We start from the raw sequence: 21,370 nt of genomic DNA, 5'->3' as shown, positions 1-21,370 counted from the left end.
AAATCTGGTTTTCCCAGGTGAAAACTATTAAAGGGCATGAATCATTCTATATGTGTCTAATCTCACATTTAAGGAAAGCCATGTCAAGTCTATAACAATTTTATTTTGAACATTAAGTGAGCAAACTCAGTACAACAGCCCCCTCTAGTGTGGTGGAAATGCTCTACGGGAAAACTGGAACAACCACTTTCCTAGCTGGGTAAAGCACACAAGTCCTCTAGAGATGCTCTGCCACAGTGACATCAGACCGCTCTGAGTCTCCATCAGAAGTTCTAATTCCCTAAAAATGGTCAATCTTCCTGTACTTGAGTTTCATGCTACTTATAATTCATTTTCCTTTTAACCAAGTTACTGAAAATGCAATATTACATAACCTATGATTAATATGTGAAAAGACATAAAAATGAATTCAGTATTCTTTTAAGGAATCTGGGATTAACAGACTTGGGGCAAGACATATCCTTAAATCAGTCCACCAAAAAGAATCAAACTTGATCAGGACATAGTCTAGGCACCAAAATCTTTTTTGTTTGTTTGTTTTTAGGCATCATTGATTTAGATTATACATGACTGGGCTGGGAAGTGCCAGGATCCAGCCATTCCATCGCCATCCCCAGCACACTGTGGAATCTCACATGTGAGAGCTGATGTTTTATACTCACTCAATTATTCACCCATGTATTTGCTGAGTACCTGCTGTGCTCTAGGGACCCTGCTACGGGCCAGCCATGCAATGGAGAACAGGAGAGAGGAGACACTCGGAGCTGGCATTAATGCTGTGAAGGAGGAAAGGGCTCCTTATGGGGAATGGCAGGGGCTTGCTTTACGAGGGGTGACTGGGTAAGGCTTCTTTGTGGAGGGGCATTCACCTTGAAGGCTTTGGGGCTAAAAGGAGTTTGCCAGGGGAGAAGCCAGGGGAGGAAGAGTTTAGGCAGGGAGACCTACAAATGAAAAGACCTCGAGGAGGTTGGAAAATTAGGGAGAGGATGGATTATGCAGGCCCTAGAGGTCTTTTTGTTAAAAATAATTTTTAAAAACTTTTTTAAAGTTGTTTTTTTTTTAAATTTATTTTTTCTTTTTTGGGGGGAGGTAATTAGGTTTATTTATTTATTAAATTTTTCATGGAGCTCAATCCCCAGGACCTTGTGCATGCTAAGCAGGCCCTCTAACACTGAGCTATACTGGCCCCATCCTGGCCTTGGAGGTCTTAGAAAGAAATCAGTATCTTATTCCAGCAACGGGAAGCCATTGAAGAGTTTGTAGCAGGTGGCTAAGGTCTGTTCTACATTTCTGAAAGATGACTTCAGCTACTGTGTGGAGAAAGGACTGACGGGAAAAAGTGGGGGAGAAGGCCAGGCAAGAGATGCTGGTGGCTTTGCTCAGAATGGCAGGGGAGTTGAAGGGAAGTGGCTGGTCTGTGAAGACCCAACATGCCCTGGTGGAAGACTGGATGGAGGCAGTGAAAACAGGGACAGCATGAAAGACAGCTACGGGTTCACGTGGGTTCTGGCTAATTTAAAAACTGGGTGAATTATGACACCATTACGGAGAGAACTGAGCATTAGGATCAGATTTTCAGGGGAAATTAAAAGCTCCATTTTTGAACACATTACATTTTAGATGTTTATGCAGCATCCAACAGGACTTGTCCAGTAGGGAGTGAGTATACAATCGGCAGGCTCGGAGCAGAGGTGTGATTTTACAAGCACAATTGGTGAGCCAAGGACTGTAGGAAAACAGGTACAGAGCCGAGTTCCCCTCTACTCATCAGGCTACCGGAGGATGTTCCAGGCTTGGCCATTTAAAACCTGTTCCTAAAAACTGCAGAAATGAAATTCAGGGGGGTGAAGGTGGAATATATAGACCATCACAGTGAATCGCTTAGCTGCATCAACCAATGTTTCTGTGCGTGAATATCCCATTTGGTGAGCAAAGCACAGTCAGCCAACTGAACACATGATTAAGAGGAGGGGGAGGCGGTATTGCTGCAATTTGCTGATCTGCTGCTCTTCCGGGGACCTTAGCTAGTTAACAGATGTTAGCGATGCATCTGAAGGCCCAACCTGCTGTCCGTGCGGGGTTTTCAAACACTCGATCAACATGAGCAAACAAACCGAATTGCTTTTTGACCGACAACCACATAATGGCTGCGATAACTACGTTTGTAGACAAAGTCTACGTATAACCATTTCTTATTTGACACACTTTTTCTCTCACTAAAGATAGAATTTGGTAGCTCTTGTCCTCATGCACTAAAGAGATTTTTAGCTAAAGAAACTGGAAAGAACACTAGCAGCTGATGCTAATAGAGCACTTTATATGCATGAATTAATCTCCACAACAGTATCACATCATTGCTATTGTTATCCTCTTTATACATGAGAGGAAACAGGCCTATAGGGTGTACTGGTCAAAAAAGCCACGTCCATACCAGGTTCAGTATGGAGCACAAGTTACAAAGGTCGTTGGGATGGGTGATGGGGAAACTGGGATGGTAAGGCAACCCAGACATTAGCAACAGCGGTAAATTATTCGCACCCTGCAGCCAGAGAGATCCAGGGAAGAGGCCACGTCAGCAGAGTCAGAAGTTAGGGAGGCCCAGAGGAGGTATAATCACAGAGGACACCGCCCATTTCTAGAGACCTGACCTGAAACAGGGAGACACACCCTGGTTTCCTTCTTCCTCCCACCATCCAAGCTCCTTCTTCCCACTCCCATTGGCCAAACCTCCCCGGAAGCCAGTTAACAAGGCCGCCTGGGAAGCATAGTTTGCTTGAGTCACTGAGTCTGCATGCAGAGCAGAGTAAGGGTAAGAAATGGATTGCCGAGTAAACAGGCAAAAGAGGAGCATATAGAGGTCCAGTAACTTGCCTCCAGGTCACTCAGGCTGCCTGACTTTAAATTCTGAGTGCCTACCACTAGTCTATGTTGTTTGATAATTATAAAAAGAAATAGGGCATGGATGGAGCATCCCATTTGACTGTTATAAGTGTCACGTTTTATACATGACATATACACAGTATACCACATGCCTATGACACGTCATATGCTATGTGATATACATGTTCATGCATGATAGGCATGGTATGTACTTGTATATATACACACATATGATATATACACATATACAGTGTCTGTTTTGCTGCATAGATTTTATCTCATCACTTTCTTTGGGATCCCACTGGTGTTCTGTCTTTCACTTTCCTTTGACTAGATTTTTAAAACATTATTTTTGAGTCTTAAAAATAAAGGCTTGGTAAGATGGTTTCTCAGGACACATGCATTAGGTGAAGTCTGTAAAAGGCACCAGACTGGTGAGCTTGCTCAGATGGTGCAAATCAGTCCCACCACAGGCAGCAGTGAGTCCAGTGAAGTGGCCTTGGATCCCCAGGACTGTGGTTCAACATCAGTAAAAAGAAAGGCTATATTCTGACTCACAGACATAGAAAACAAACTTATGGTTGCCAAAGGGGAAAGAATGGGGCAAGGGAGAAATTAGGAGTTTGGGATTCACAGATACAAACTACTATATATAAAACAGATAAACAACAAGGACCTACTGTATGGCACAGGGAATCTTTTTGTGTGTGTGTGTGTGTGTGTGTGTGCAGTCAACTAATACTTATTAAGCATCTTCTATATTCCAGCACCAAAAACACATTTATGACCTTACGGAATTCAAACATCCATCCTTCAATATAGGTAATAGTATCTTTTATGTAACAGATGAGAAAACTAAGAATCAGACTGACAAGAATTTGCTTAACACCATAAGCAGCACAGGAAATCATTTTCAATACCTTGTAAAAAATCACAATGGAAAAGAATATGAAAAAGAATCTATATATAATTGAATCATCACTTTGCTGCACACCAGAATCTAACACATCATTGTAAACCAGCTATACTTCAATTAAAAAAATAATAAAACAGCCAGTGAGAAGCAAAAAAAAAAAAAAAAAAAAAAAAAAGGAGCAGGGAGGGACCTGTATTCTTAATGATTTTTAAGACCCGTGGTCCTGACTTTGCATCTTCAGGGAAAGGTCAAATCTCATGTTTTGGCCGCCAGGAAAAAGCCAAAAAGCATCATCCATGACAAGGAAAGTGAAACCCCAGTGCACCAGGAACCAGTGCTGGCTGACCCGCCGCACACTTTTCCTTCCTCTGACCCTAGACTTTCACATCAACTAACACTTCTTCACATGTCCTTTAACACAACATGGCAAATGGGGTAAAGGAAATGCTTAAGCTATTTGATTTCTGACTGTGACTCTGACACGCCTGCTCCATAGGGGAATGGAGCTCCATTAGGTCCTATCTTTCACTTGACTTTCATGATTACATAAGCAGATCCAGTCCTTCTGTTCGGCAAAGTAAAACAAAGAAATAAAAACAAACAGCAACAATAACTATTATCTGTCTCTTTTAATTATTCTTTGTATCTTGCAATTGGCCAATGCTATAAGAAAATAACAGAATCTGTTAAAAAAAATGCTTTGCAAGTTCAAAAAATATAAAACACATTTATTATCCTACTTAGTCTGTAGGAAAAAAATCTTTTTACTTGGACAAAACGGCAACCATATGAGCTGCCAAGAGACTGCATGATGGGGATTACTGATGTGGAGAGAGGGAAGGGACAGAAACGCACTGACAGATGGTGGGAGATAAAGATAGTCTTGGATTTTGGTCTCCTAACTAAGGTGTCGTGAGCTCTCCACTGGGACACAGTGATCAGCTGGGCACTCTTGGGTGACTTCCCGTGGAGCATGGGGATGCTTGGAGAGGAGGCTGATCCCTTGATGTCTCCTTGCCTCTCGGGTCCATGAGTTGCAGTAGATGGTTTCCCAGGAAGAAAGCACCACGCCAAGCCTGAGCTTCCTGCCTCTGTCTCCACTGCTTCCCTATTGTCTCTATCTTTGTCAGATGAGAGAGGGCAGGACAGGCCATCTCCTTTGCTTGTCATTCATTCATTCACTCATTTAATAAATATTTATTCACTGAGTTTATGTGCCTAGAACCAAGCGAAGCAATAGAACATCGTGGTAGGTCAGGATGAGGTATGAGGATAAAGGTGGCTCTGGTGTAAAAAAAACTCAACCCTTATCCATGCTTCAGAAAGAAAAGGGTGAATATTTGGTTCCTTTTCCGGATCCTTTTAGCCTCATTTCCAATCAGGAATTAAACGAATGACTCTATGATGTGCTGTTTTATACTGCCCTTCATCCCCTTGGGCTACGGGGGATTGACATTTCAATGACAAAGCGAGAGTTCAGAGTAAAACTACCTTTTCATGACATGTTTAACTAACACTGCGTTATAACAGAACCTCAGTGGACACGCACATGACATCCACATAATTAGAGGACAAATTATTTTTTATTAGTGCCATTACCAATAACATAAAATTAATTTATACGCACGGACCACAGCATGTAAAGTGTTACCAAGCATGGGTAACATCCTGACTCAGAGTCATAAAGGCAGCGACAGCTGTAACCCGCAGCTGGTTTCCTTCCCAGATGCCCTCCTCGCCTCTCAGCATCCCCTGCTCTCTACTGATTTTCATTTAATTGTAATATTCTACGGCGAAACTTGAGAGAAATTAAATGGCAGGACTCTGACAGACAAAAGGCTGGTCAGCTCCTGAAGTCACTAGAGATAACCCCAGGGGGAGTCGTGCTTAATTCCGCAGCTCCCAGTGTGCCTTCAGAGGGAATTCTATCAGCAGCAAGTCGACCTTGGCTGTTTCAGGACCAGGGGTAGGTAAAGTGGTGCAGGGAGGATTACGTCCCTGTTGTCCTTGTTCGGAGAAGTGGAATTTGGCTGAAGCTGTCAATTCTATGAGTGCTCGTAGAAGCTGGAGATGACTCAAGGAGCCAGCTTCAGAGTGGGGTGTATTTTCACCCCTCATCTGCACTCACCAGGCACACATTTTCCAGGCACCCCCAGAAGCCAAGCTCTATGCTCATCGCTGGAAACTCAGCATCTTGGTTTAGACACGGAGGGGACGCCTTCGGGGCTTAGGATATTCCGTGTCGGTCCCTTCCAGGGCCTACTGTGTGATCAGTATTGCTAGGGCATCACCTCAGATCTTAAATCCTTGTCCTAAATTTTTTTTTAGAGAAAAGTGACTTTTGAAACAGGTGGCATCTGAGATGCCCTGGATGACGATTAAGTAGCTCACAGTGTGTCTGGTATTTTCCACCAAGTCCGTTTGGAGATCAGTTAACTGTTTCTCTTGTGCAAACTGCTCTCTTCTGAAAAGGTTTTTATGAGCTCAGAATGCTCATGACATTGTTTTCTTTTGTGCCTTTTTGGTAAGTTCAGATTTTTTTTCCTTTACTGAAGTGCCACTTTTTAATGATCACATCAGTTCTGTGTTTCTTGGTTAGACCAAATCGCTGTCATTTATGTCCCACCACTGCCTGAAGGCATTTTTTTCTCTCCAGTTGGTCTTTAACCTAATAACATACTTCTGTGTCTACACTAATGGCTTTGGGATGATGATAATGGGCAGAGGCTCGATTAAGAAACATTATGCACCATACTGTTCAGTCTTCTAGTGGGCAAGAACCCCTGAAGTGGCAAGGGGGTCTCACTTTTGTCCCCAGTAGTCTAAATCCCTCCCCTGTTCATGCTTCACCGCCACCCTCATCATTCTCCAAACATTTTTTCTCAGGTTTACTGAAAACAGCATCTTAGGTGAGACAACCCCTTACCTATCTGCCAATCCCAGGGCACCTTTAACAGCTCCTTGTGCTCCATTATAGCTCTGTGAATTGAAAGAAAGCAGGCCTGATGAGCAAGATTATAATGCATCCTACTTCTTGTTTTTTTTTTCTCTTACCAGATTTATACAAATCATGAAGCAATCAATTGCATTTCAAAAATAATTTGGGATTATGCAAAGACAAGTCTAATCAGGCAGCCTAGCCTGAGGTTTACCCCTGCAGGTCTGGTTGGGCATGGGCAGCAGGGGTGAGAGCGAGCCGGCGGGCATGGTGGAGCACAGACCTTCCACAGTCCTGCCCCCGCCTCTCCCTGCTTCCCATAGGCCTCTACCCTTTGCTTCTTGCTTAGATGCTTTCTAAAAAGAGTGAGGTTTGGCAAATCTCCACGCTTGCAGGTTTAATCCATTTTCTGATTGCGCACTCTCCAGGGCAATGGTTCTCCAACTTAAATGTACAAAAAAGCCCCCTGCAGAGTGTGTTAAAACAGTGTCCTGGGTCCCCTCCCTCGAGATTCTGATTCCGGAGATCTGGAGGAGGGGGGGCCCAGGGATGTGGGTTTCTGGCAGGTTCTCATGTGCTGCCAGGGCTGCCCCTCAGAGAACTACACTCTGAGGAAGAACCACTGTTCTGGAAGAGGACCAGGAGGGGAGGGGAGACGGCTCCACCAGTGTCACTTTGGTTTCAGTGTGCCCTCAACGCGTCCCATTTGCCAAACACACCCCTGTGCCACTTCCACTGTTTTGGCAGCATTGTCTCTGAAGCCCATCAGCTCTAATGGACTCTAACTGAAACAAATGAGTGCTAAGTCTCCGAATGTATCTTTTGGATTAAAGAATAATAATCTATAAAATGAGCCATCCGTCTCCAAAATGCTGGTTATGAATAGCTGAACTAGGCAATTTCTTTTCCTCTCACAAAGCTGAAGCACCAAATTTAGGAACTTTAAAATGCCATCATGCTTTCAAAATGAACCAAAAATAAATCTTTCTTAGAGAGTCTTCCCATCTCCACGCCTTGTCTGCTGTGGAGCTTTTCCGCTGTATCTCAGGATCCTGAAGTTTTGGAGGATTCCTAGAAACAGCCTATTTGCAAAACATGTTTAAAGTGATGCCAAAGTATCTTCCATAAATAATTTCAGACACTGACCAATACAGTTACAAAGTACTTGCTTTGGAGAAAGTGATTTGGTGAAATCAGAGTTACTTGTCTTGCAGAGAGGGATTTGGTGAAATGAGACAGGAGGTAATACTGTCATTCTTGATCTCTAATGTGAAACTAAAGTGCATGGTCTTTATTGATGGGAAATTATGCTTTGTTTGACACTTAGTCTCACAACAATTTCCGAGGCCCTAGTCAGTGATGACTTACATGCAGCAATGCCAGAATTATTGCAAAATTGGTGTTCTGACTTTTTGATACTTAGTGAACGCCTGTGTTAAGTCTTCACCCATTTAAGGAAAATGGAAATACTAAATTTCTAAGAGATGAATTTGAAATATGGTTCACTCATATTTGTAAATCCATGGGCAATAAAAGAAAAAATTTATAAAAGGGCAAATTTAAACTTTAAGCTTTCCAATGGTGGTTACTAGTGAAACTAGTCTACTGGTTGTCACTAGTAAACAGAATGTCCCTTTTTGGAAGTGTATCAAACTATGGTATTTATACTTAATTTTTCTACTTCTCTAAGCAAAACCTCATTGGCTGGTTTGGGAGAATAAATGTATTTCTAAGGCTTTATCTTATTCTAAGGCTTTATCTTCAAAATCCATTAAATAAATTTATTAAAAAATTGTTTGGTTTGGAAGAAATTTACTAGCAAAGATACTAAGTTTTCAGATTTCATGAGACAGGTTTCCAGCTTTGATTTTTACAAAGTGAACAACTATACCCCAAACATGTAAGGAAAAAAAAAAAAAAAACACGTAAGGACAAGCCCTAGCAGCATTTATTACGGCCTGGATTTCTTGTTATTTTTACTCACAACTGGATTCCACTGAAAAATGCCCCGAAGAGTCCAATCATCCCCAGGAATTCCACTCGGCTCAGGGTTCGGATGATGTATTCTTCCCAGACGTTAGAGATGCCGTAGAGCGTGGCTCCTCCCAAGACCAGAAGGTCCCCTACCAGCTTATTTTCCCCTAGGAACCGAAAAAGCAGAGGAAACTTCAATAAAATTTTCCTAAGAATTTGGCACCAGCAAAATTAGCTTCCTATGCCTATTCTATTCTGACATTTTTATAGAATTTCTGTAATTTGCCAACTGAGATTCAGTAAAGTCTGAGATTCAGTAAAGTCCAGATATGCTGTGACTTAAAAAGGTTGCCCATGTCTACCCAACCAGAACTCTTCCCTAGGTAGGAGAGGCACCCGCTTCTTCTAGACTGCCCTCTGCAAAGCCCCAGTCTTCTGTCCAAGAGACAGGGATTACGGTTTGAATTTTTCAACTCCTCTAAAGTAAGTAACATAAGAGTGAAACATATATGCAATTCATTATCACATTTAATATTTTTTTCTTTCATAAAAAATATCTATTTGTTCTAAATTCAGTTTGGGTCAGTTTTGGTTTATGTCCAATCTCTCATAAATTCTGTACCTGGCTATTTCCTACAATTAGGCAAATTCTCTCCACTCCAGGAAGCATGAGACAGGGAAGGAGAGAGGAAGTCAGCAGCCGGTGGCCTCATGGGGTTCGGGCCCTTGTGCAGTCTGTGCACCTGTGCACGGGAGCTCAGCACACAGGCGGCTCCGGGGTAGGAGACGTGCAGGAGAGAAGGGTGTTCTCTCCAGCGTGATTCTAAGGGAGAGACGCCCCTCAGAGTAGCCTTGGGTTCCCAGAGTAGCGGGAACAATCTAAAACTGTAGAGTCGGATTCTCACTGCACAGTTAGGAGCCCTGAGCAGTCTTGAGGAAGAGGCTTCACATAAAAGAACCTGGGCTGGGAATGGGGAAAGAGCTCATCACTCGTGCCTCTGTGGTCACCTCTGGAGATTATATTAACTGCAAATGGTGTCACTTTTTCTAAGGCAACTTCCCACTCTTGGTAAGGGTCAGTGAGAGACCACGAAAGGCAGGAGAGCTTGCTGGGGTCACCCTCAAGAGGATGGAGCTGAGAATCTAGACCTGCGAGGGCTGGGAGCCCTCCTTGAGTTCACGGGGGCAGATGACCCAAGAATGTGATGAGGCTCCTATGAGAAACCAGACCTCCTCCTGGGAAGTCCCTGGGTCCAACTTCTGGGGAAGTTAAGAGCTGTAAGAGCAACTTGATTAATCTTTTTTATGTGTCAACTAGAAAATCACGACTAAACTTTAAATTTTAAGTAGTTCATTTGAGGAATAACCCGTAAAATAAAAAGCATCTATTACTAAGATGATAAAATTATAATGAACAAGATTCAGTCCCTTTTCATTCAAGAGCCATTTCAGAATCTTGTGATGATACTGTGACAGTGGGGCCATTATTACAAATATCAATTATTGTTGTATTAGTGATGTGTGGAAGTCCTGCTTGATGGAATTCTTTGTTAATGAAATTAATTTTACATGAATGGATTCAGGAACGCTAATTATAATGGAATATTTTAATAGAAATTAGGGAAACATCAGTCTATCTTTTAAAAGTCCACACTACTTCAATGAATAGTCTCACCAATCTTTCTCAAACTCCACATCTGTACCATCACGGCCTATTTGGTTGACTGGCCTTTGACTACATGAAATCTACTCCCCAGTAGATCTACTTCACCAGTGCAGTGAAGATTATCGCTAATAATAATACAGTATTGTGTAACTGCAAGTTCAGAAGTACCTCCTAAGTAATCAGTGACTAGAAAGATTAAATATTATTTATTAAAATTTCAGTAGTAAGTGTATTTATCAGTTTTTAAATCATTTAAAAATGGATACACATACATACAGCATGTATGAAATTTTAGATGATTAAATATAATTGAATTAACCAGGACATGACTTTATCCAACCATATTATATAACAAAGTGTTTGATGTGAAATAAATAGAAGAAAGTACTAGGGTTAATATTTTGTATCTACAATCTGTACCTAGTTAACCAGAAATTACAACATATCACTCCACATTTCATGCACTATTAATGGAATACATTCCTGACATGGTGGAACCAGTTTCTGAGCAATGTTCATGGGGAAAATTATATCCAGCAGATCTGTCATTTACGTATGGATGAAACCACAATGAGTGATAATGTTTTGCAAATTTGGGGTAAATGGACACATCTGAAACTATAAGAAGTCCATTCAACCCAGTGCCTTCTTTCTCTCCTCTGAATTTCACACCACGGTAGCTGTGCACGGCCCCCACTGCATTCTGCCCCGTGGCTGTTACCTGTTAGTATGCGTGTTTTCCCCTCCACCCCTGTGTTCTTACCCAGCAGGCCTGAGGGGCTTAGACGTGACTCACTTGGCTTTACATTCTGTGTGGTCCCTAGCACGGGTCCTGGCACGATATAAACTCTCAGTAAATGTTTAAGTGAGTTGAGCTGACAGAAAAGTTCTTAGTCTACCCCCATGGTAAAGATTTTGAGTGGCGATTGAATCTTTCATTTCAGGTAGACATGGGTTCTAATCACATATCTGTCACTTACGTTAGTTGTTGAACATTATGTAAGCTACAGTCTTTCTGATTTCAGTTTTCTTATTTAAAAATGAGGTTATGGTGAGGAAAGCTAAAATAATATCCGTAAGATTTAAAAACACAAAATAATGTAAAGTGCTTAGCACATCACCTGGCACTTACTAAGTGTTCACTAAATGTTGGTTAAAAGGTGTGAATCAGTCATTCCCTTTAAATCACCACCTGTCTGGGTTGGCCATTTCTCATTTTGGATTACTTCTTGGTTCTAATCAATGCAGTCATAATTGCTTTGCAAGAACTGGCTTTCCTTATTAGATTTTTTATTAAGTACTAGAAACATCATATTTGGAGGAATATTTGTGTCTGCGTGGTCATAGGAGGAGAAGAGGGCAGATTATTTAAAACCACTACTTGCCACTATTTCAAGAATAAGTGGTGAATTATAGTAGTCTAGAGTGTTGAAAGATTATTAATGCAATTTATGAAAATGAACCCATCTCATTCACTATTTTGAGTTTTAAATGTGACCAATTGCTTTGTTTCACTGACTCTCTTCGTTTTAGCACAGGAAGTCCTGCATTTGAGGAAACTCTCCATTCTAGGCAATCTGGGACAGTCATTCATCCGAAGTTACTACAATAAAACAATAGTATATTTCTTGTAAGGGTCACAATTATGGAAAAAATAAGTATTAGTGGTACAGCAGAAAGATCTCACATCTCGGCCACACCTTTTAGGACTGGTGTGCCCTGCACAAGTTTCTTATCTTTCCTGAGCCTTGGTTTCTTCAGCTGCAAAAAAGAGAATAAAAATACTTTCTTTGCATAATTAGGAGGATTAACTGAGATAATGCATGGGAAAGCGCCTGGCACCAATAAAATTGTCACTTTTACTTGATTATGTTTAATTATCTAGCTCCTTGAAAATATTTCCTCTTCTTTGAAATAAATATAGAATTATGTCTACACTAAGAAAAAATGTCATTATGGTTATCTAACGTCTTTGGTAAATGAACTATAAGATGCAATAAATGCATTATAGTAGAAAGAAGATATTTTGAAGAGCAAGAAATACATTTTATGAAATATGATCCTATATATTTAGGATCTACTTTAATTGAGTTTTACCTTGATCCTATTATTTTCTAACCTTCCCTTTTACATCCATCAGTTTTCCGAGGAAAGCAGAAATGTCATGGGGAAATCTCGCTGGCCTAAGTCATTTTTACACCGTCCAACATCTGTCTTATTCTCAGGAGCCACTTTTATTGCATGTCTTTCCCTCTGTGCATCAGTAAAGGCAGAGCTGGTCTTTCAGAGGAGGCCATTATGTGGAGGAAGGTGGCAGAGAGAAAATGTACACCTTAGGTCCACCGATTTTCACTGACAAACTTGGAAAAGACATCTCCTTTCAGGTGAGCTCAGAGGCATGGGACTACCTCTAGAGCATGATCAGCTTTCCTATGACAAGCACAGAGTTGGAACCTAAGTGTTGTTTGCATCCGTCCCACTTTGTAGACCACTCCACGGACCCCAAGGCAGAGTCTCCACGGCTGATATCACTGTGTTTGAGGACGGAATTCTCAAAATTCCAAGTTAACGTGAACCACAGATTAAACAATATAAAAAGGACCAAGTCAGTTCATTCTCTTTTCCTGTGAAAAGCTCCTGATACGGTGATGACAATTTATACCGAGTTAAATGCCTGGTTGAAGTCCCAGTGAGTGCCTGAAGGACTTTAGAAAAGTTCTGTCTCTGGTTAATTAATGCAACTGAACCAGTTCTACGGTAAGGGTGGTAACAAATGGAACATTTTTGATAATGATGCACACAAGGATTATACTGTCCTCAAAACCAGTGTGTTATTTTCTTTTTTCAGAGCATTTTATACGATAACTTAAATTGCTGCCTAATTTAGCATTTTGATAGATGTAAAGCATGTGCAATCATTTTGTAAAATGAGCCCTTGGATCCTAACTTCGGGTTGCCCTCAGAACATCATGCCGTAGACTTGGGTACCATTACTAAAGCATGGATGGTACTCAACAATGACAAAATTTAGTTCTGTTAACTCTGGCACTTTAAAAGTCACAACAAGAATGATGCTGTGGGCCTTAAAACAGATTCACAGGAACAGATCAAACATCACTCCAGCATGTTTCCGCTACCGTGTTGTTTTTAAAAACGACCCCTTCTGAAAGACTGTCAAATGCTCTTATTTCCTTTTTTTAAAAATATTACTAGTACTGCTTTCCTAACGCTTCATTTGAAATCAAGAAAACATTTTTTATAGGATTAGTGAATACAACCTAATGAAATCAGTTCAAGTTAGTTTAACATTCTGGGTGTAAATGTTTAGATTTATCATGACAATTACCTTCTTTGACGATGAATGCAAAATGATGGCCAGTGTGAATGGCGAGGGTTCAGCAAAGCAAAATTTTCATAAGTAAGAGCACATGCTGCTTAGTTTGTGCTTACATAGTTCAAGTAAAGCTGAGAAAGTGTAAAGAAATTGTGACTTTATAACAACTGGCCACATTGTATCAGACAAAAATACTGTCTGATTGGTCCAAAGAGATGGTCAATATCTGGATCATGATGAGCATAGAGCGTAAAACTAGCCTTTTCACGTGACATCCATCAATATCCCATGGAACCACTGTCCCAGAGAGCAGGACTTGGGAAAAGCTGGTGTATGTATTTCAGTCCATCTGTTGAGGTGAGACTGATTACGCTGTGTAGGCAGCATTTGCTGAGGGCAGAGGCTGTTCCTCTTTTGCTCTGTGTTGTGTCTTCAGCTCCCAGCAGCATGGGAGAGAGAGGGAAGCCTGCCCACAAGGTCAGGAGCCTTGGATTCTAGCCCCGTTCGCTCAGCTCTCTGACCTTGAGCAACTCACTAGACTTCTTGCGTCTTGTGTGTCAAATACAAAGGAGCTGAACGAGATCCCTTTCAGCCATAAAGCTCTCTGATGCAACTTAAAAACATAAATGACATTCATTTCAGGTCCTTCCTATGACCTAGTCTCATAAAGAGAAATGCCCCAATTTTAATTTTTTATCTCTACTTCCCTAGAAGGAAGGCAATTCCAAAACTATAAAAGACTGGGTACTTTCTGTCCTGTTCCTGATGCTAACAAAGAACATCATTTTTTTCTGCCCCCTGAAACCTTCTGGAGCTCAAGGATTTTAGGTACATTTTAAAGAATTACAATGCTTTAAAATGTTTTCCAGAGTGGTCCTCTGGAAACCATTCTAGATCTGTGCTCCCAAAATGATTTGATGAGTACAACTTGATGTTTGACCTTAGGTCTATAAGGTAATTACCTGTAATGGCTACCCCAAATCCTGCCCCGAAACAAATAAATCAACGAAACACCATGCATGAGGAGACTGAACTTAGCTCTCCCTCATAATTATATCGAGTATTCCTAATCTAGTCTTCAAAGTTTAAATATCCACTCTTAGGCTTATATACCTACCCTTACCAGTAGTTTGAAAGCTCAGTCTTTGGCTTCGGAGAGAAAGAGTCAGAGGGCAGGTTGGGGCAGGTCCTTGTGGTTCAAGAGTGGACCGACCCCTGATACCATCTCTCAGCAGCTGGCCTGGGGCCAACACATCCTTCAAGTGGGTCCCGACTCTCAGCTTTAAACACAGTCTGAATGTCTCTGAATTCTTGTAGAAAGGGCATAAAAGCTGTATTTTACTTCCTTCATTCACTCAAGAAAAATGTATTAAGCACCTCCTAGGTGCTGCTCGCTGTTCAAAGTGTGGGAGCAAACGCGACTAAGACACAGACATTAGGAAGACCAGGTTCCTTTTTTCCACCCAATCATGAACATTCCATGCCTTGCCTTGGTTTCCCCCACAGAGGCAAGTAACCTGGTGAACATACAGAGACTCACCTGCTCCCTGTTGCCTTCCCACAAGCACATCCGCTCCTGCCATGCAGCCCATTCCCAGGATGCAGACGACGATGCCGATGAAATGTACAGCCTTGTACCGGATCAGCAGGAAGAACCAGGAGAGCAAAATCACAACCGGGATCACAAAGCAGTCCAGGAGCTACGGGGAGGGAGGGAGGTTATCAACAACAGGAATTTCAGAGGGAAGCTTTCCAAGCTTTCCAAGAAACACACCTTGGCTCTGTAGAAAGGGAATTTCCCATGAACCTGTGTTTTTGGGTAGACCCAGAACTTATGCAATTAAAACAGACTCTGAAACAAATGCACATTGACCTTACTTAAACATCCCCAAGAAGAGAGGAGAAGGCAAAAAAAAAGTAAGTCAGGCTGGTGGTGAAGATTCTTCTGCCTTTATGGTGTCAGGGCAGCTCAGCCTCCGTCTTCCTAAGCACCCTGGCTGACTCCATGGGAACATATACTGGGGTGAATATATTGAGCCATTTAGATGGTCCCAGAACTTTGGGGGTATATCTGGGAATGGGAGGTGAGGAGGCAGAGAATTTAGACAAAAGCTGAACTTCATTTCTCCCAGAAAACTTTCTCCCCACTACCAACAAAAGTTTCTTTAATCTCTCTTTGAAAGTTCACTCTTAAAAAAATCTGCTCTAATTATAAGTACAAATATTAATCTCAAAAATTTACAAATACTTTGAAATACTGTTGTCAAAAAAGAGTGAAAAAAAGGGAGAGAGAAACAAGGATGAACAGAGTAAAGAAAAAAATCTTTGATTTCATTTCTTGTACATTTTCACAAACATTTTGCATCTAAGAGATGGTGGAGAGCTTGCTCCGGTCATGCAGTGAGGTAATGTGAAGACTTCTGTTTCAGGAGCCAGAAGACCTGAATCCAGATGCTAGATCCTTACTTAGAACAGTGTGACCTTAGGCAAACCACACACTCAGGAAGCCTCAATTTCTTGGTAGTATAATGAAGATAATAACTCCTACTGACTTTTAACAGTGATCATTGTGAAGTTCGAGGATAATACGTGTGAAAGCGTTTTGTAAATTATGAGATCCTCAGTGCCAGTCTATTACCCTGCTTCCAAACACATGCTCTAGACTCTACAGAGCTGATTGTCTCTATCACACCCTGGTAATATACAGTGACCTTTGGACACTCCATCAGAGGCAGGGTCTCCACTAGACAAAGTGACAGCCCTCAGGACTTCAGACTCCATGTACCAAATGAGAACCTGATGATGTTGTCCCACTGCCCAGTACAGCTCCTCTGCTGGAATCTTAAACAAGTGGCCCTGCCGCCCAGTAGCCACATACAGGGCAGTTGAGTCCTAACCTTCCTTCACTCTTACTGTCTACATCCAATTGACTGCCAAATTCTTCCAGTTACACCTGCTAAACATCTCTCAAACCTACTCATGCCACTTCCACCACCTAGACTGAGCTAGCATCCTCTCCTACCTGGAACAAGCCCTTTCTTCTTGCCTCAGGCTCTTCATTCATGCATCCCTCTCCTTCTGGAATGCTCCATCCAATTCTTGAACATCTTGCCTCTTTTTCTTCAGACCTGTACTTATATACTGCCTCCTCAAGAAAGCTTCTCGGGTCCCTAGGCTAGGTCAGGTCCTATTCGATGATTTCCTTGCATCCTATACCTCTCCTGTATAGTGTCAATTATAGTAATCCTTAATTAATATGGAATTATTGGCATAAAGTCTGGCTTCCCCTCTTGTCTGGAGGTCCCCGAGAGCAGGACTATATTCCCGGTACCCAGAGCCCTGTGGGCTCATGAGAAATATCCAATAATAGTTATTGAACAAATACAAGAATTTTTAATATTCAGTATCATCAAAACAGAGTCTCCAAGATTCACTAAAGGCTGAAAGCCTGGAAGCAGTTTCAGAAGATGGACCTTCACCCCTCTGCAACCCCATAAGATTATGGGAGTAAAATCTCTGAGGGGGGAATAAGGCAGGAAGGGGGCAGGGCACAGCCACTCAAGGAATGCCACAGCAATTAACATCAAAATGGAAGATTCAACCCCCAGTAGACCTTGAGGCTTAAGATGATGAGAGATTTAACTTCTAGCAGAACTTGAGCTTCATTATACTCCCATTGTAATATATTAACATGGTGAATAACATGCCCACAGGCACCATGGCAGTCCCAAGGCTAGCCACAAAAGGTCAAAGGGTGGGAAATGGCCAACTTCCTGGGAATCCCAGCCCCTTCCCCTTAGACTGGTCCTCCTACTTATTAGCATATGAAGCCACCAAGCCCATAAAAACCAGCAACACGGCACCTCACAGCTGCCCCCTTCTCTCTCCCTCTTCCAGACAAGACAGCATTCTGTCTATGGAATGTATACCTACTTTTAATCTGAGCACCCAGCCCCCACACCTTGTGGCCTTTCCCTTGCCTGTCAATGTATCTCTCTGAATAAATCTACCTTCACTCAAAAAAAAAAAAAAAAAAAAAGATTCACTAAAGGCTGAAATATGTTTGTATATTTGCAAAGCATCCCTGACCCTCAGAATGGCTTTTTAGTACTGTAAATAGCACTTAGAAGCCCCTCTATCCCAAAAGCTTTTTGTGACCTGGGCAGACCCTCATGCTTCTCTGTGCCTCGTTCTCGTTTACAAAATGGAACAAGCAATCAGAATACTCAGCTGTCCCCAAGGGGACTGTGAAATGATAATGCTGAGTAACACCCTGATGGGCTCGGGGCTGAGCCCAGAGGTCACAGTGCTCCTGCAGGGACTATGTACAGGGGTGACGCTTGGTAGGACTGCATTACAGCACACGGTCACTCACTGCACAGTTAATTAGCAAGTTAACGATCCTACTTGATGCGGTAAAATGCTCTAAGGCAGGTTTCACAATTGGTCTCAAACACCATTTAAGTATATTAGGAAATTTGAGTTTGCCAGTGAAAACTCTTCACTGGGCACAAAACAGTTGGTGTTTTGTTTTAAAAATTAGGAGTAATTGAATTAACAGTTAAAAGATTTAGCCACATGCTCCACAATTGGGATTTCGTTATCTGGCTGGAAGCCCTCGGTCAGTGACGCTGAAGGCTTCCATGCCCGAATTACTGAAGGCAAACCAGGCCATAATCCAATCTCTGAGGATGCTGAAGTGAGCTTTTTTGGTTTTCAGTGGCATTGGAAACCCCAAAGCACTTGAGTCCTGGGATCTGTTCCATTAATGGGTTGAGCTGAAAAATCCGTATTTGTGAGTGCCAGTTGGACCTAGGGGTAGGAAGGACTTTCAGAAAGAAGGGGAAAGAAGGATACAATACAAGCCAGGGTTTCTGGGACATTTCAGCTGGGCAGCTGAGTGCCCAGCATACAGTAGGGAATCAATAATGGCTGACTAAGTGAACTGAAGAATGGCCAGGCACATGGTACTACTGACTGTCAGAAGGGACATTAGAGAGAATCCAGCTGCTAGTGGCATTTGGGGTGGGACAGTTCCTCATTTTGCAGGACTGCGCCATGCTCTCGGCAGGGCATTTAGCACCACTGGGTCCTGACCACTAGAAATAATTGCTCCTACACCTTTACAAGTGCCCCTCAGGGCAGTATCTCCCCAGTTTAGAATCACTGAGAGCCCTTTATTTAAAAACTGAGGATTCAGATGTTTCAAGAGGTGAAGCAATGTGCTCAAGGTCACTCAAGCTGTTGGTATCAGTAGCAATCTTGTCTTTTTTTTTTTTTTTTTTTTTTTGGTGGGGGAACCAAATTTTAGTGAAGGTCAATGACAGGAGTTGCTACAGGTGAAGGTCTCACCACAGCATCGGTAACTACAGACCAAAAAACGGTTTGGGAGTTGCTGTTAGTAAACAGGCTATTATTTTTTAGTGATTTTTGGCCCTGGCTTTTCCCCTGTGGTCATATAGCATAAAACATACTGACAAAATAATTTTCCAATAGTTTTCTAGTCGCTTAACTCCTTAGCAACGTGGTTGTTCGAGTAATAAAAGAGAGCAGCATTATAATAGATGACCACCCACAACCGTGAGACCGTGAACTCTGAAAAAGAACAAAAAACCCTTCTGATTCTGCCATGAACCTTTTTCATAGATTTACCTTTCTCTGTATATATTTCTATACCCCAAAGGAAATTATAAAATATCAAGACTGAAAAATAAATGAGTATTATTTCATAATCATCTTCTGCTCTGAAAAATCTCAAAGAACATGAAGAACTTTGGAAAGAAAAGTGTTCATTATTCCTTAGATTTACAGAACATCTTTTCCCCCTAAAGATTTAAGCTAACTTACTCTTCTGACATGGAGTAGGTTAATCCCCCTGTGATACCAGCCAATGGGGTCTACAATCCCAAGTTATTTAATTTTATTGATGGAGGCAATGAGGCATACCATGCTCGAAGGCTGGGGCAAATTCTCTGAAGTCATTGTGATAACACCAGGGTTATTATTTGAACTTGGTAGTATTAAATAACATTTATAGTAGGTTTTGTTCAGTTTATAAATTAAAGTTTACAAAATACTTAAGCTGTTTTTACTTAATCTTCATAACAGCCCTTTAAGGGAGTTATGACTATACCCTTTTTATAGAGAAGGAAACTGAGGGTCCAAGAGTAAAGCAAGTTAGTGTCTGAGTTGGGGCTAAAACAGTCCCTGGACTCCTAGATCAGAGTTCAAGTGCAGCTTCTGGAAGTTGTTTAAATAATTTTTTAAACATCTGTGTTGACGTTGCTTTTAGAACAATATTAGACAGTCAATATCAAATAATAGTAAAGCTTTTAGTTATATATTGGAGAATTGCAGCCTCATTTAAATTCTGCGGGCGCGCTCTCTCTCTGGCTTCTGCCAATCTCTTACCTTTGGATCTTTCTCTTAACTTTTTAATCCCGCTAGGTTATGCTCTCTCTTATCCCCTCCCTCACCTTCTCTTCCTGCTAATACCCATTCAAGACTCTCTTTCCCTTCTGTGTTGTCTCCATTTGCCACCACTCCCCAGACCACCTCAATCTGGCTTCAGCCACCCAGCATCTGAATGTGTGCTCCCTCATAAGCCCCACCCCTCCCCTAACTTGGTCACTACACCCTCCTGGAAGTGGACAGTCTGGGGGAGTTGACACATTTTTGTGTATCAGTGAAATCTACTTTCGTGGACTGCCAAGCCTCCTTAGACTTGGTGGATCTCCCCAGTTGTATCCTGGTTTTGCAGAATGCTAAGTTTTTGGTTCATCTGAGTTAACAACTCTAAGTCTGGGATGCTGGGAAAGGCGCAGGTTCTGGAGCAGCTGCATGCTGAGAAACCCCACCAGGGGCTGGGGCCTTCGGGGGCCAAACGCTGGGACACCTGGCCTCCCAGGGGTGAGACAGGCTGGCTAGGGGAAGCAGAGAGAGGACGTCGGCTGGGTGAGCGGTGCCCCTGCCCAGGGCGGTGCTGGCTTCAGTGGCCCCCTCGGAGGATCTAGATGGAAATTCCCACCGCCCACAGAGGCCCGGCCATCTCCGTTTCCGGCCCAGCCCCTTCCAGCTATGCCCCAGATTGCTCCCTCACAGCGTGAAGTGCAGCGCCGCCTCCCCGCCCAGCTCGGGGCACCCAGTGCCCAGGCAGCCCGGAGCTGGCGCCAACGGCGCCTGAGCGCTCACCCTCCCCAAGCCCCCCCACCTGCAGCCTGTTGCTGCGCCCCAGCCCCGCCCTGCCGCACCAACCTCCTGGGGAGGTGGAGGCGTACTTATTTTGGTGCTTATTCTCGAGGAACTTCTATTATAAACTGTGCGCTTTGATGTTAATAGACTGGCTCTGCGCGCTGACAGCAGCCTGTGGCCCACCAGGCACACTTGGCCCAGGTCAGCGGTTTGTTTCTTTGTCCTGTGAGCCCCCGCAGTGCAGGGACGATTTTACCCACCTTATCGAAGAGCCTGGCTGTGCCCACAGAAAGTGGTCTCGCAACAAAAATTGAATAAACAAGTGAATGGAGTATCCCTTTACATAATTATGAGTTTCCTGAGAAAAGAGAAGGGTCTCGTTCACCTGTGCGTTCCTCCACCGGCTCCCTCAGAACCTGGGATTTAGTACATGCCCAGTGAATGCCAGCTGAATGGGAGAATGAAGTTTTT

General features: G+C 42.6%; 1 protein-coding gene across 2 annotated transcripts in view; it reads right to left on the bottom strand.

Moving 5' to 3' along the window:
* Positions 1–21,370, bottom strand: part of SLC35F1 (solute carrier family 35 member F1) — a 352,348-nt gene that overhangs the window by 31,422 nt on the left and 299,556 nt on the right. For both annotated transcript variants that reach the window (XM_032484774.1, XM_032484775.1), the window contains exons 4-6: positions 15,249–15,408; positions 8,719–8,875; positions 6,723–6,775 (exon numbers count right to left, since the gene is read on the bottom strand). In XM_032484774.1, the coding sequence (XP_032340665.1) occupies positions 6,723–6,775; positions 8,719–8,875; positions 15,249–15,408 (370 nt within the window). The remainder of the gene's footprint in view (positions 1–6,722; positions 6,776–8,718; positions 8,876–15,248; positions 15,409–21,370) is intronic.

This window comes from Camelus ferus, chromosome 8 (assembly GCF_009834535.1).
Source record: "Camelus ferus isolate YT-003-E chromosome 8, BCGSAC_Cfer_1.0, whole genome shotgun sequence".
Taxonomy (NCBI): Eukaryota; Metazoa; Chordata; class Mammalia; order Artiodactyla; family Camelidae; genus Camelus; species Camelus ferus.
Note: the sequence above shows the minus strand (reverse complement) of the source record. Positions and strands in the feature narration are given on the sequence as shown.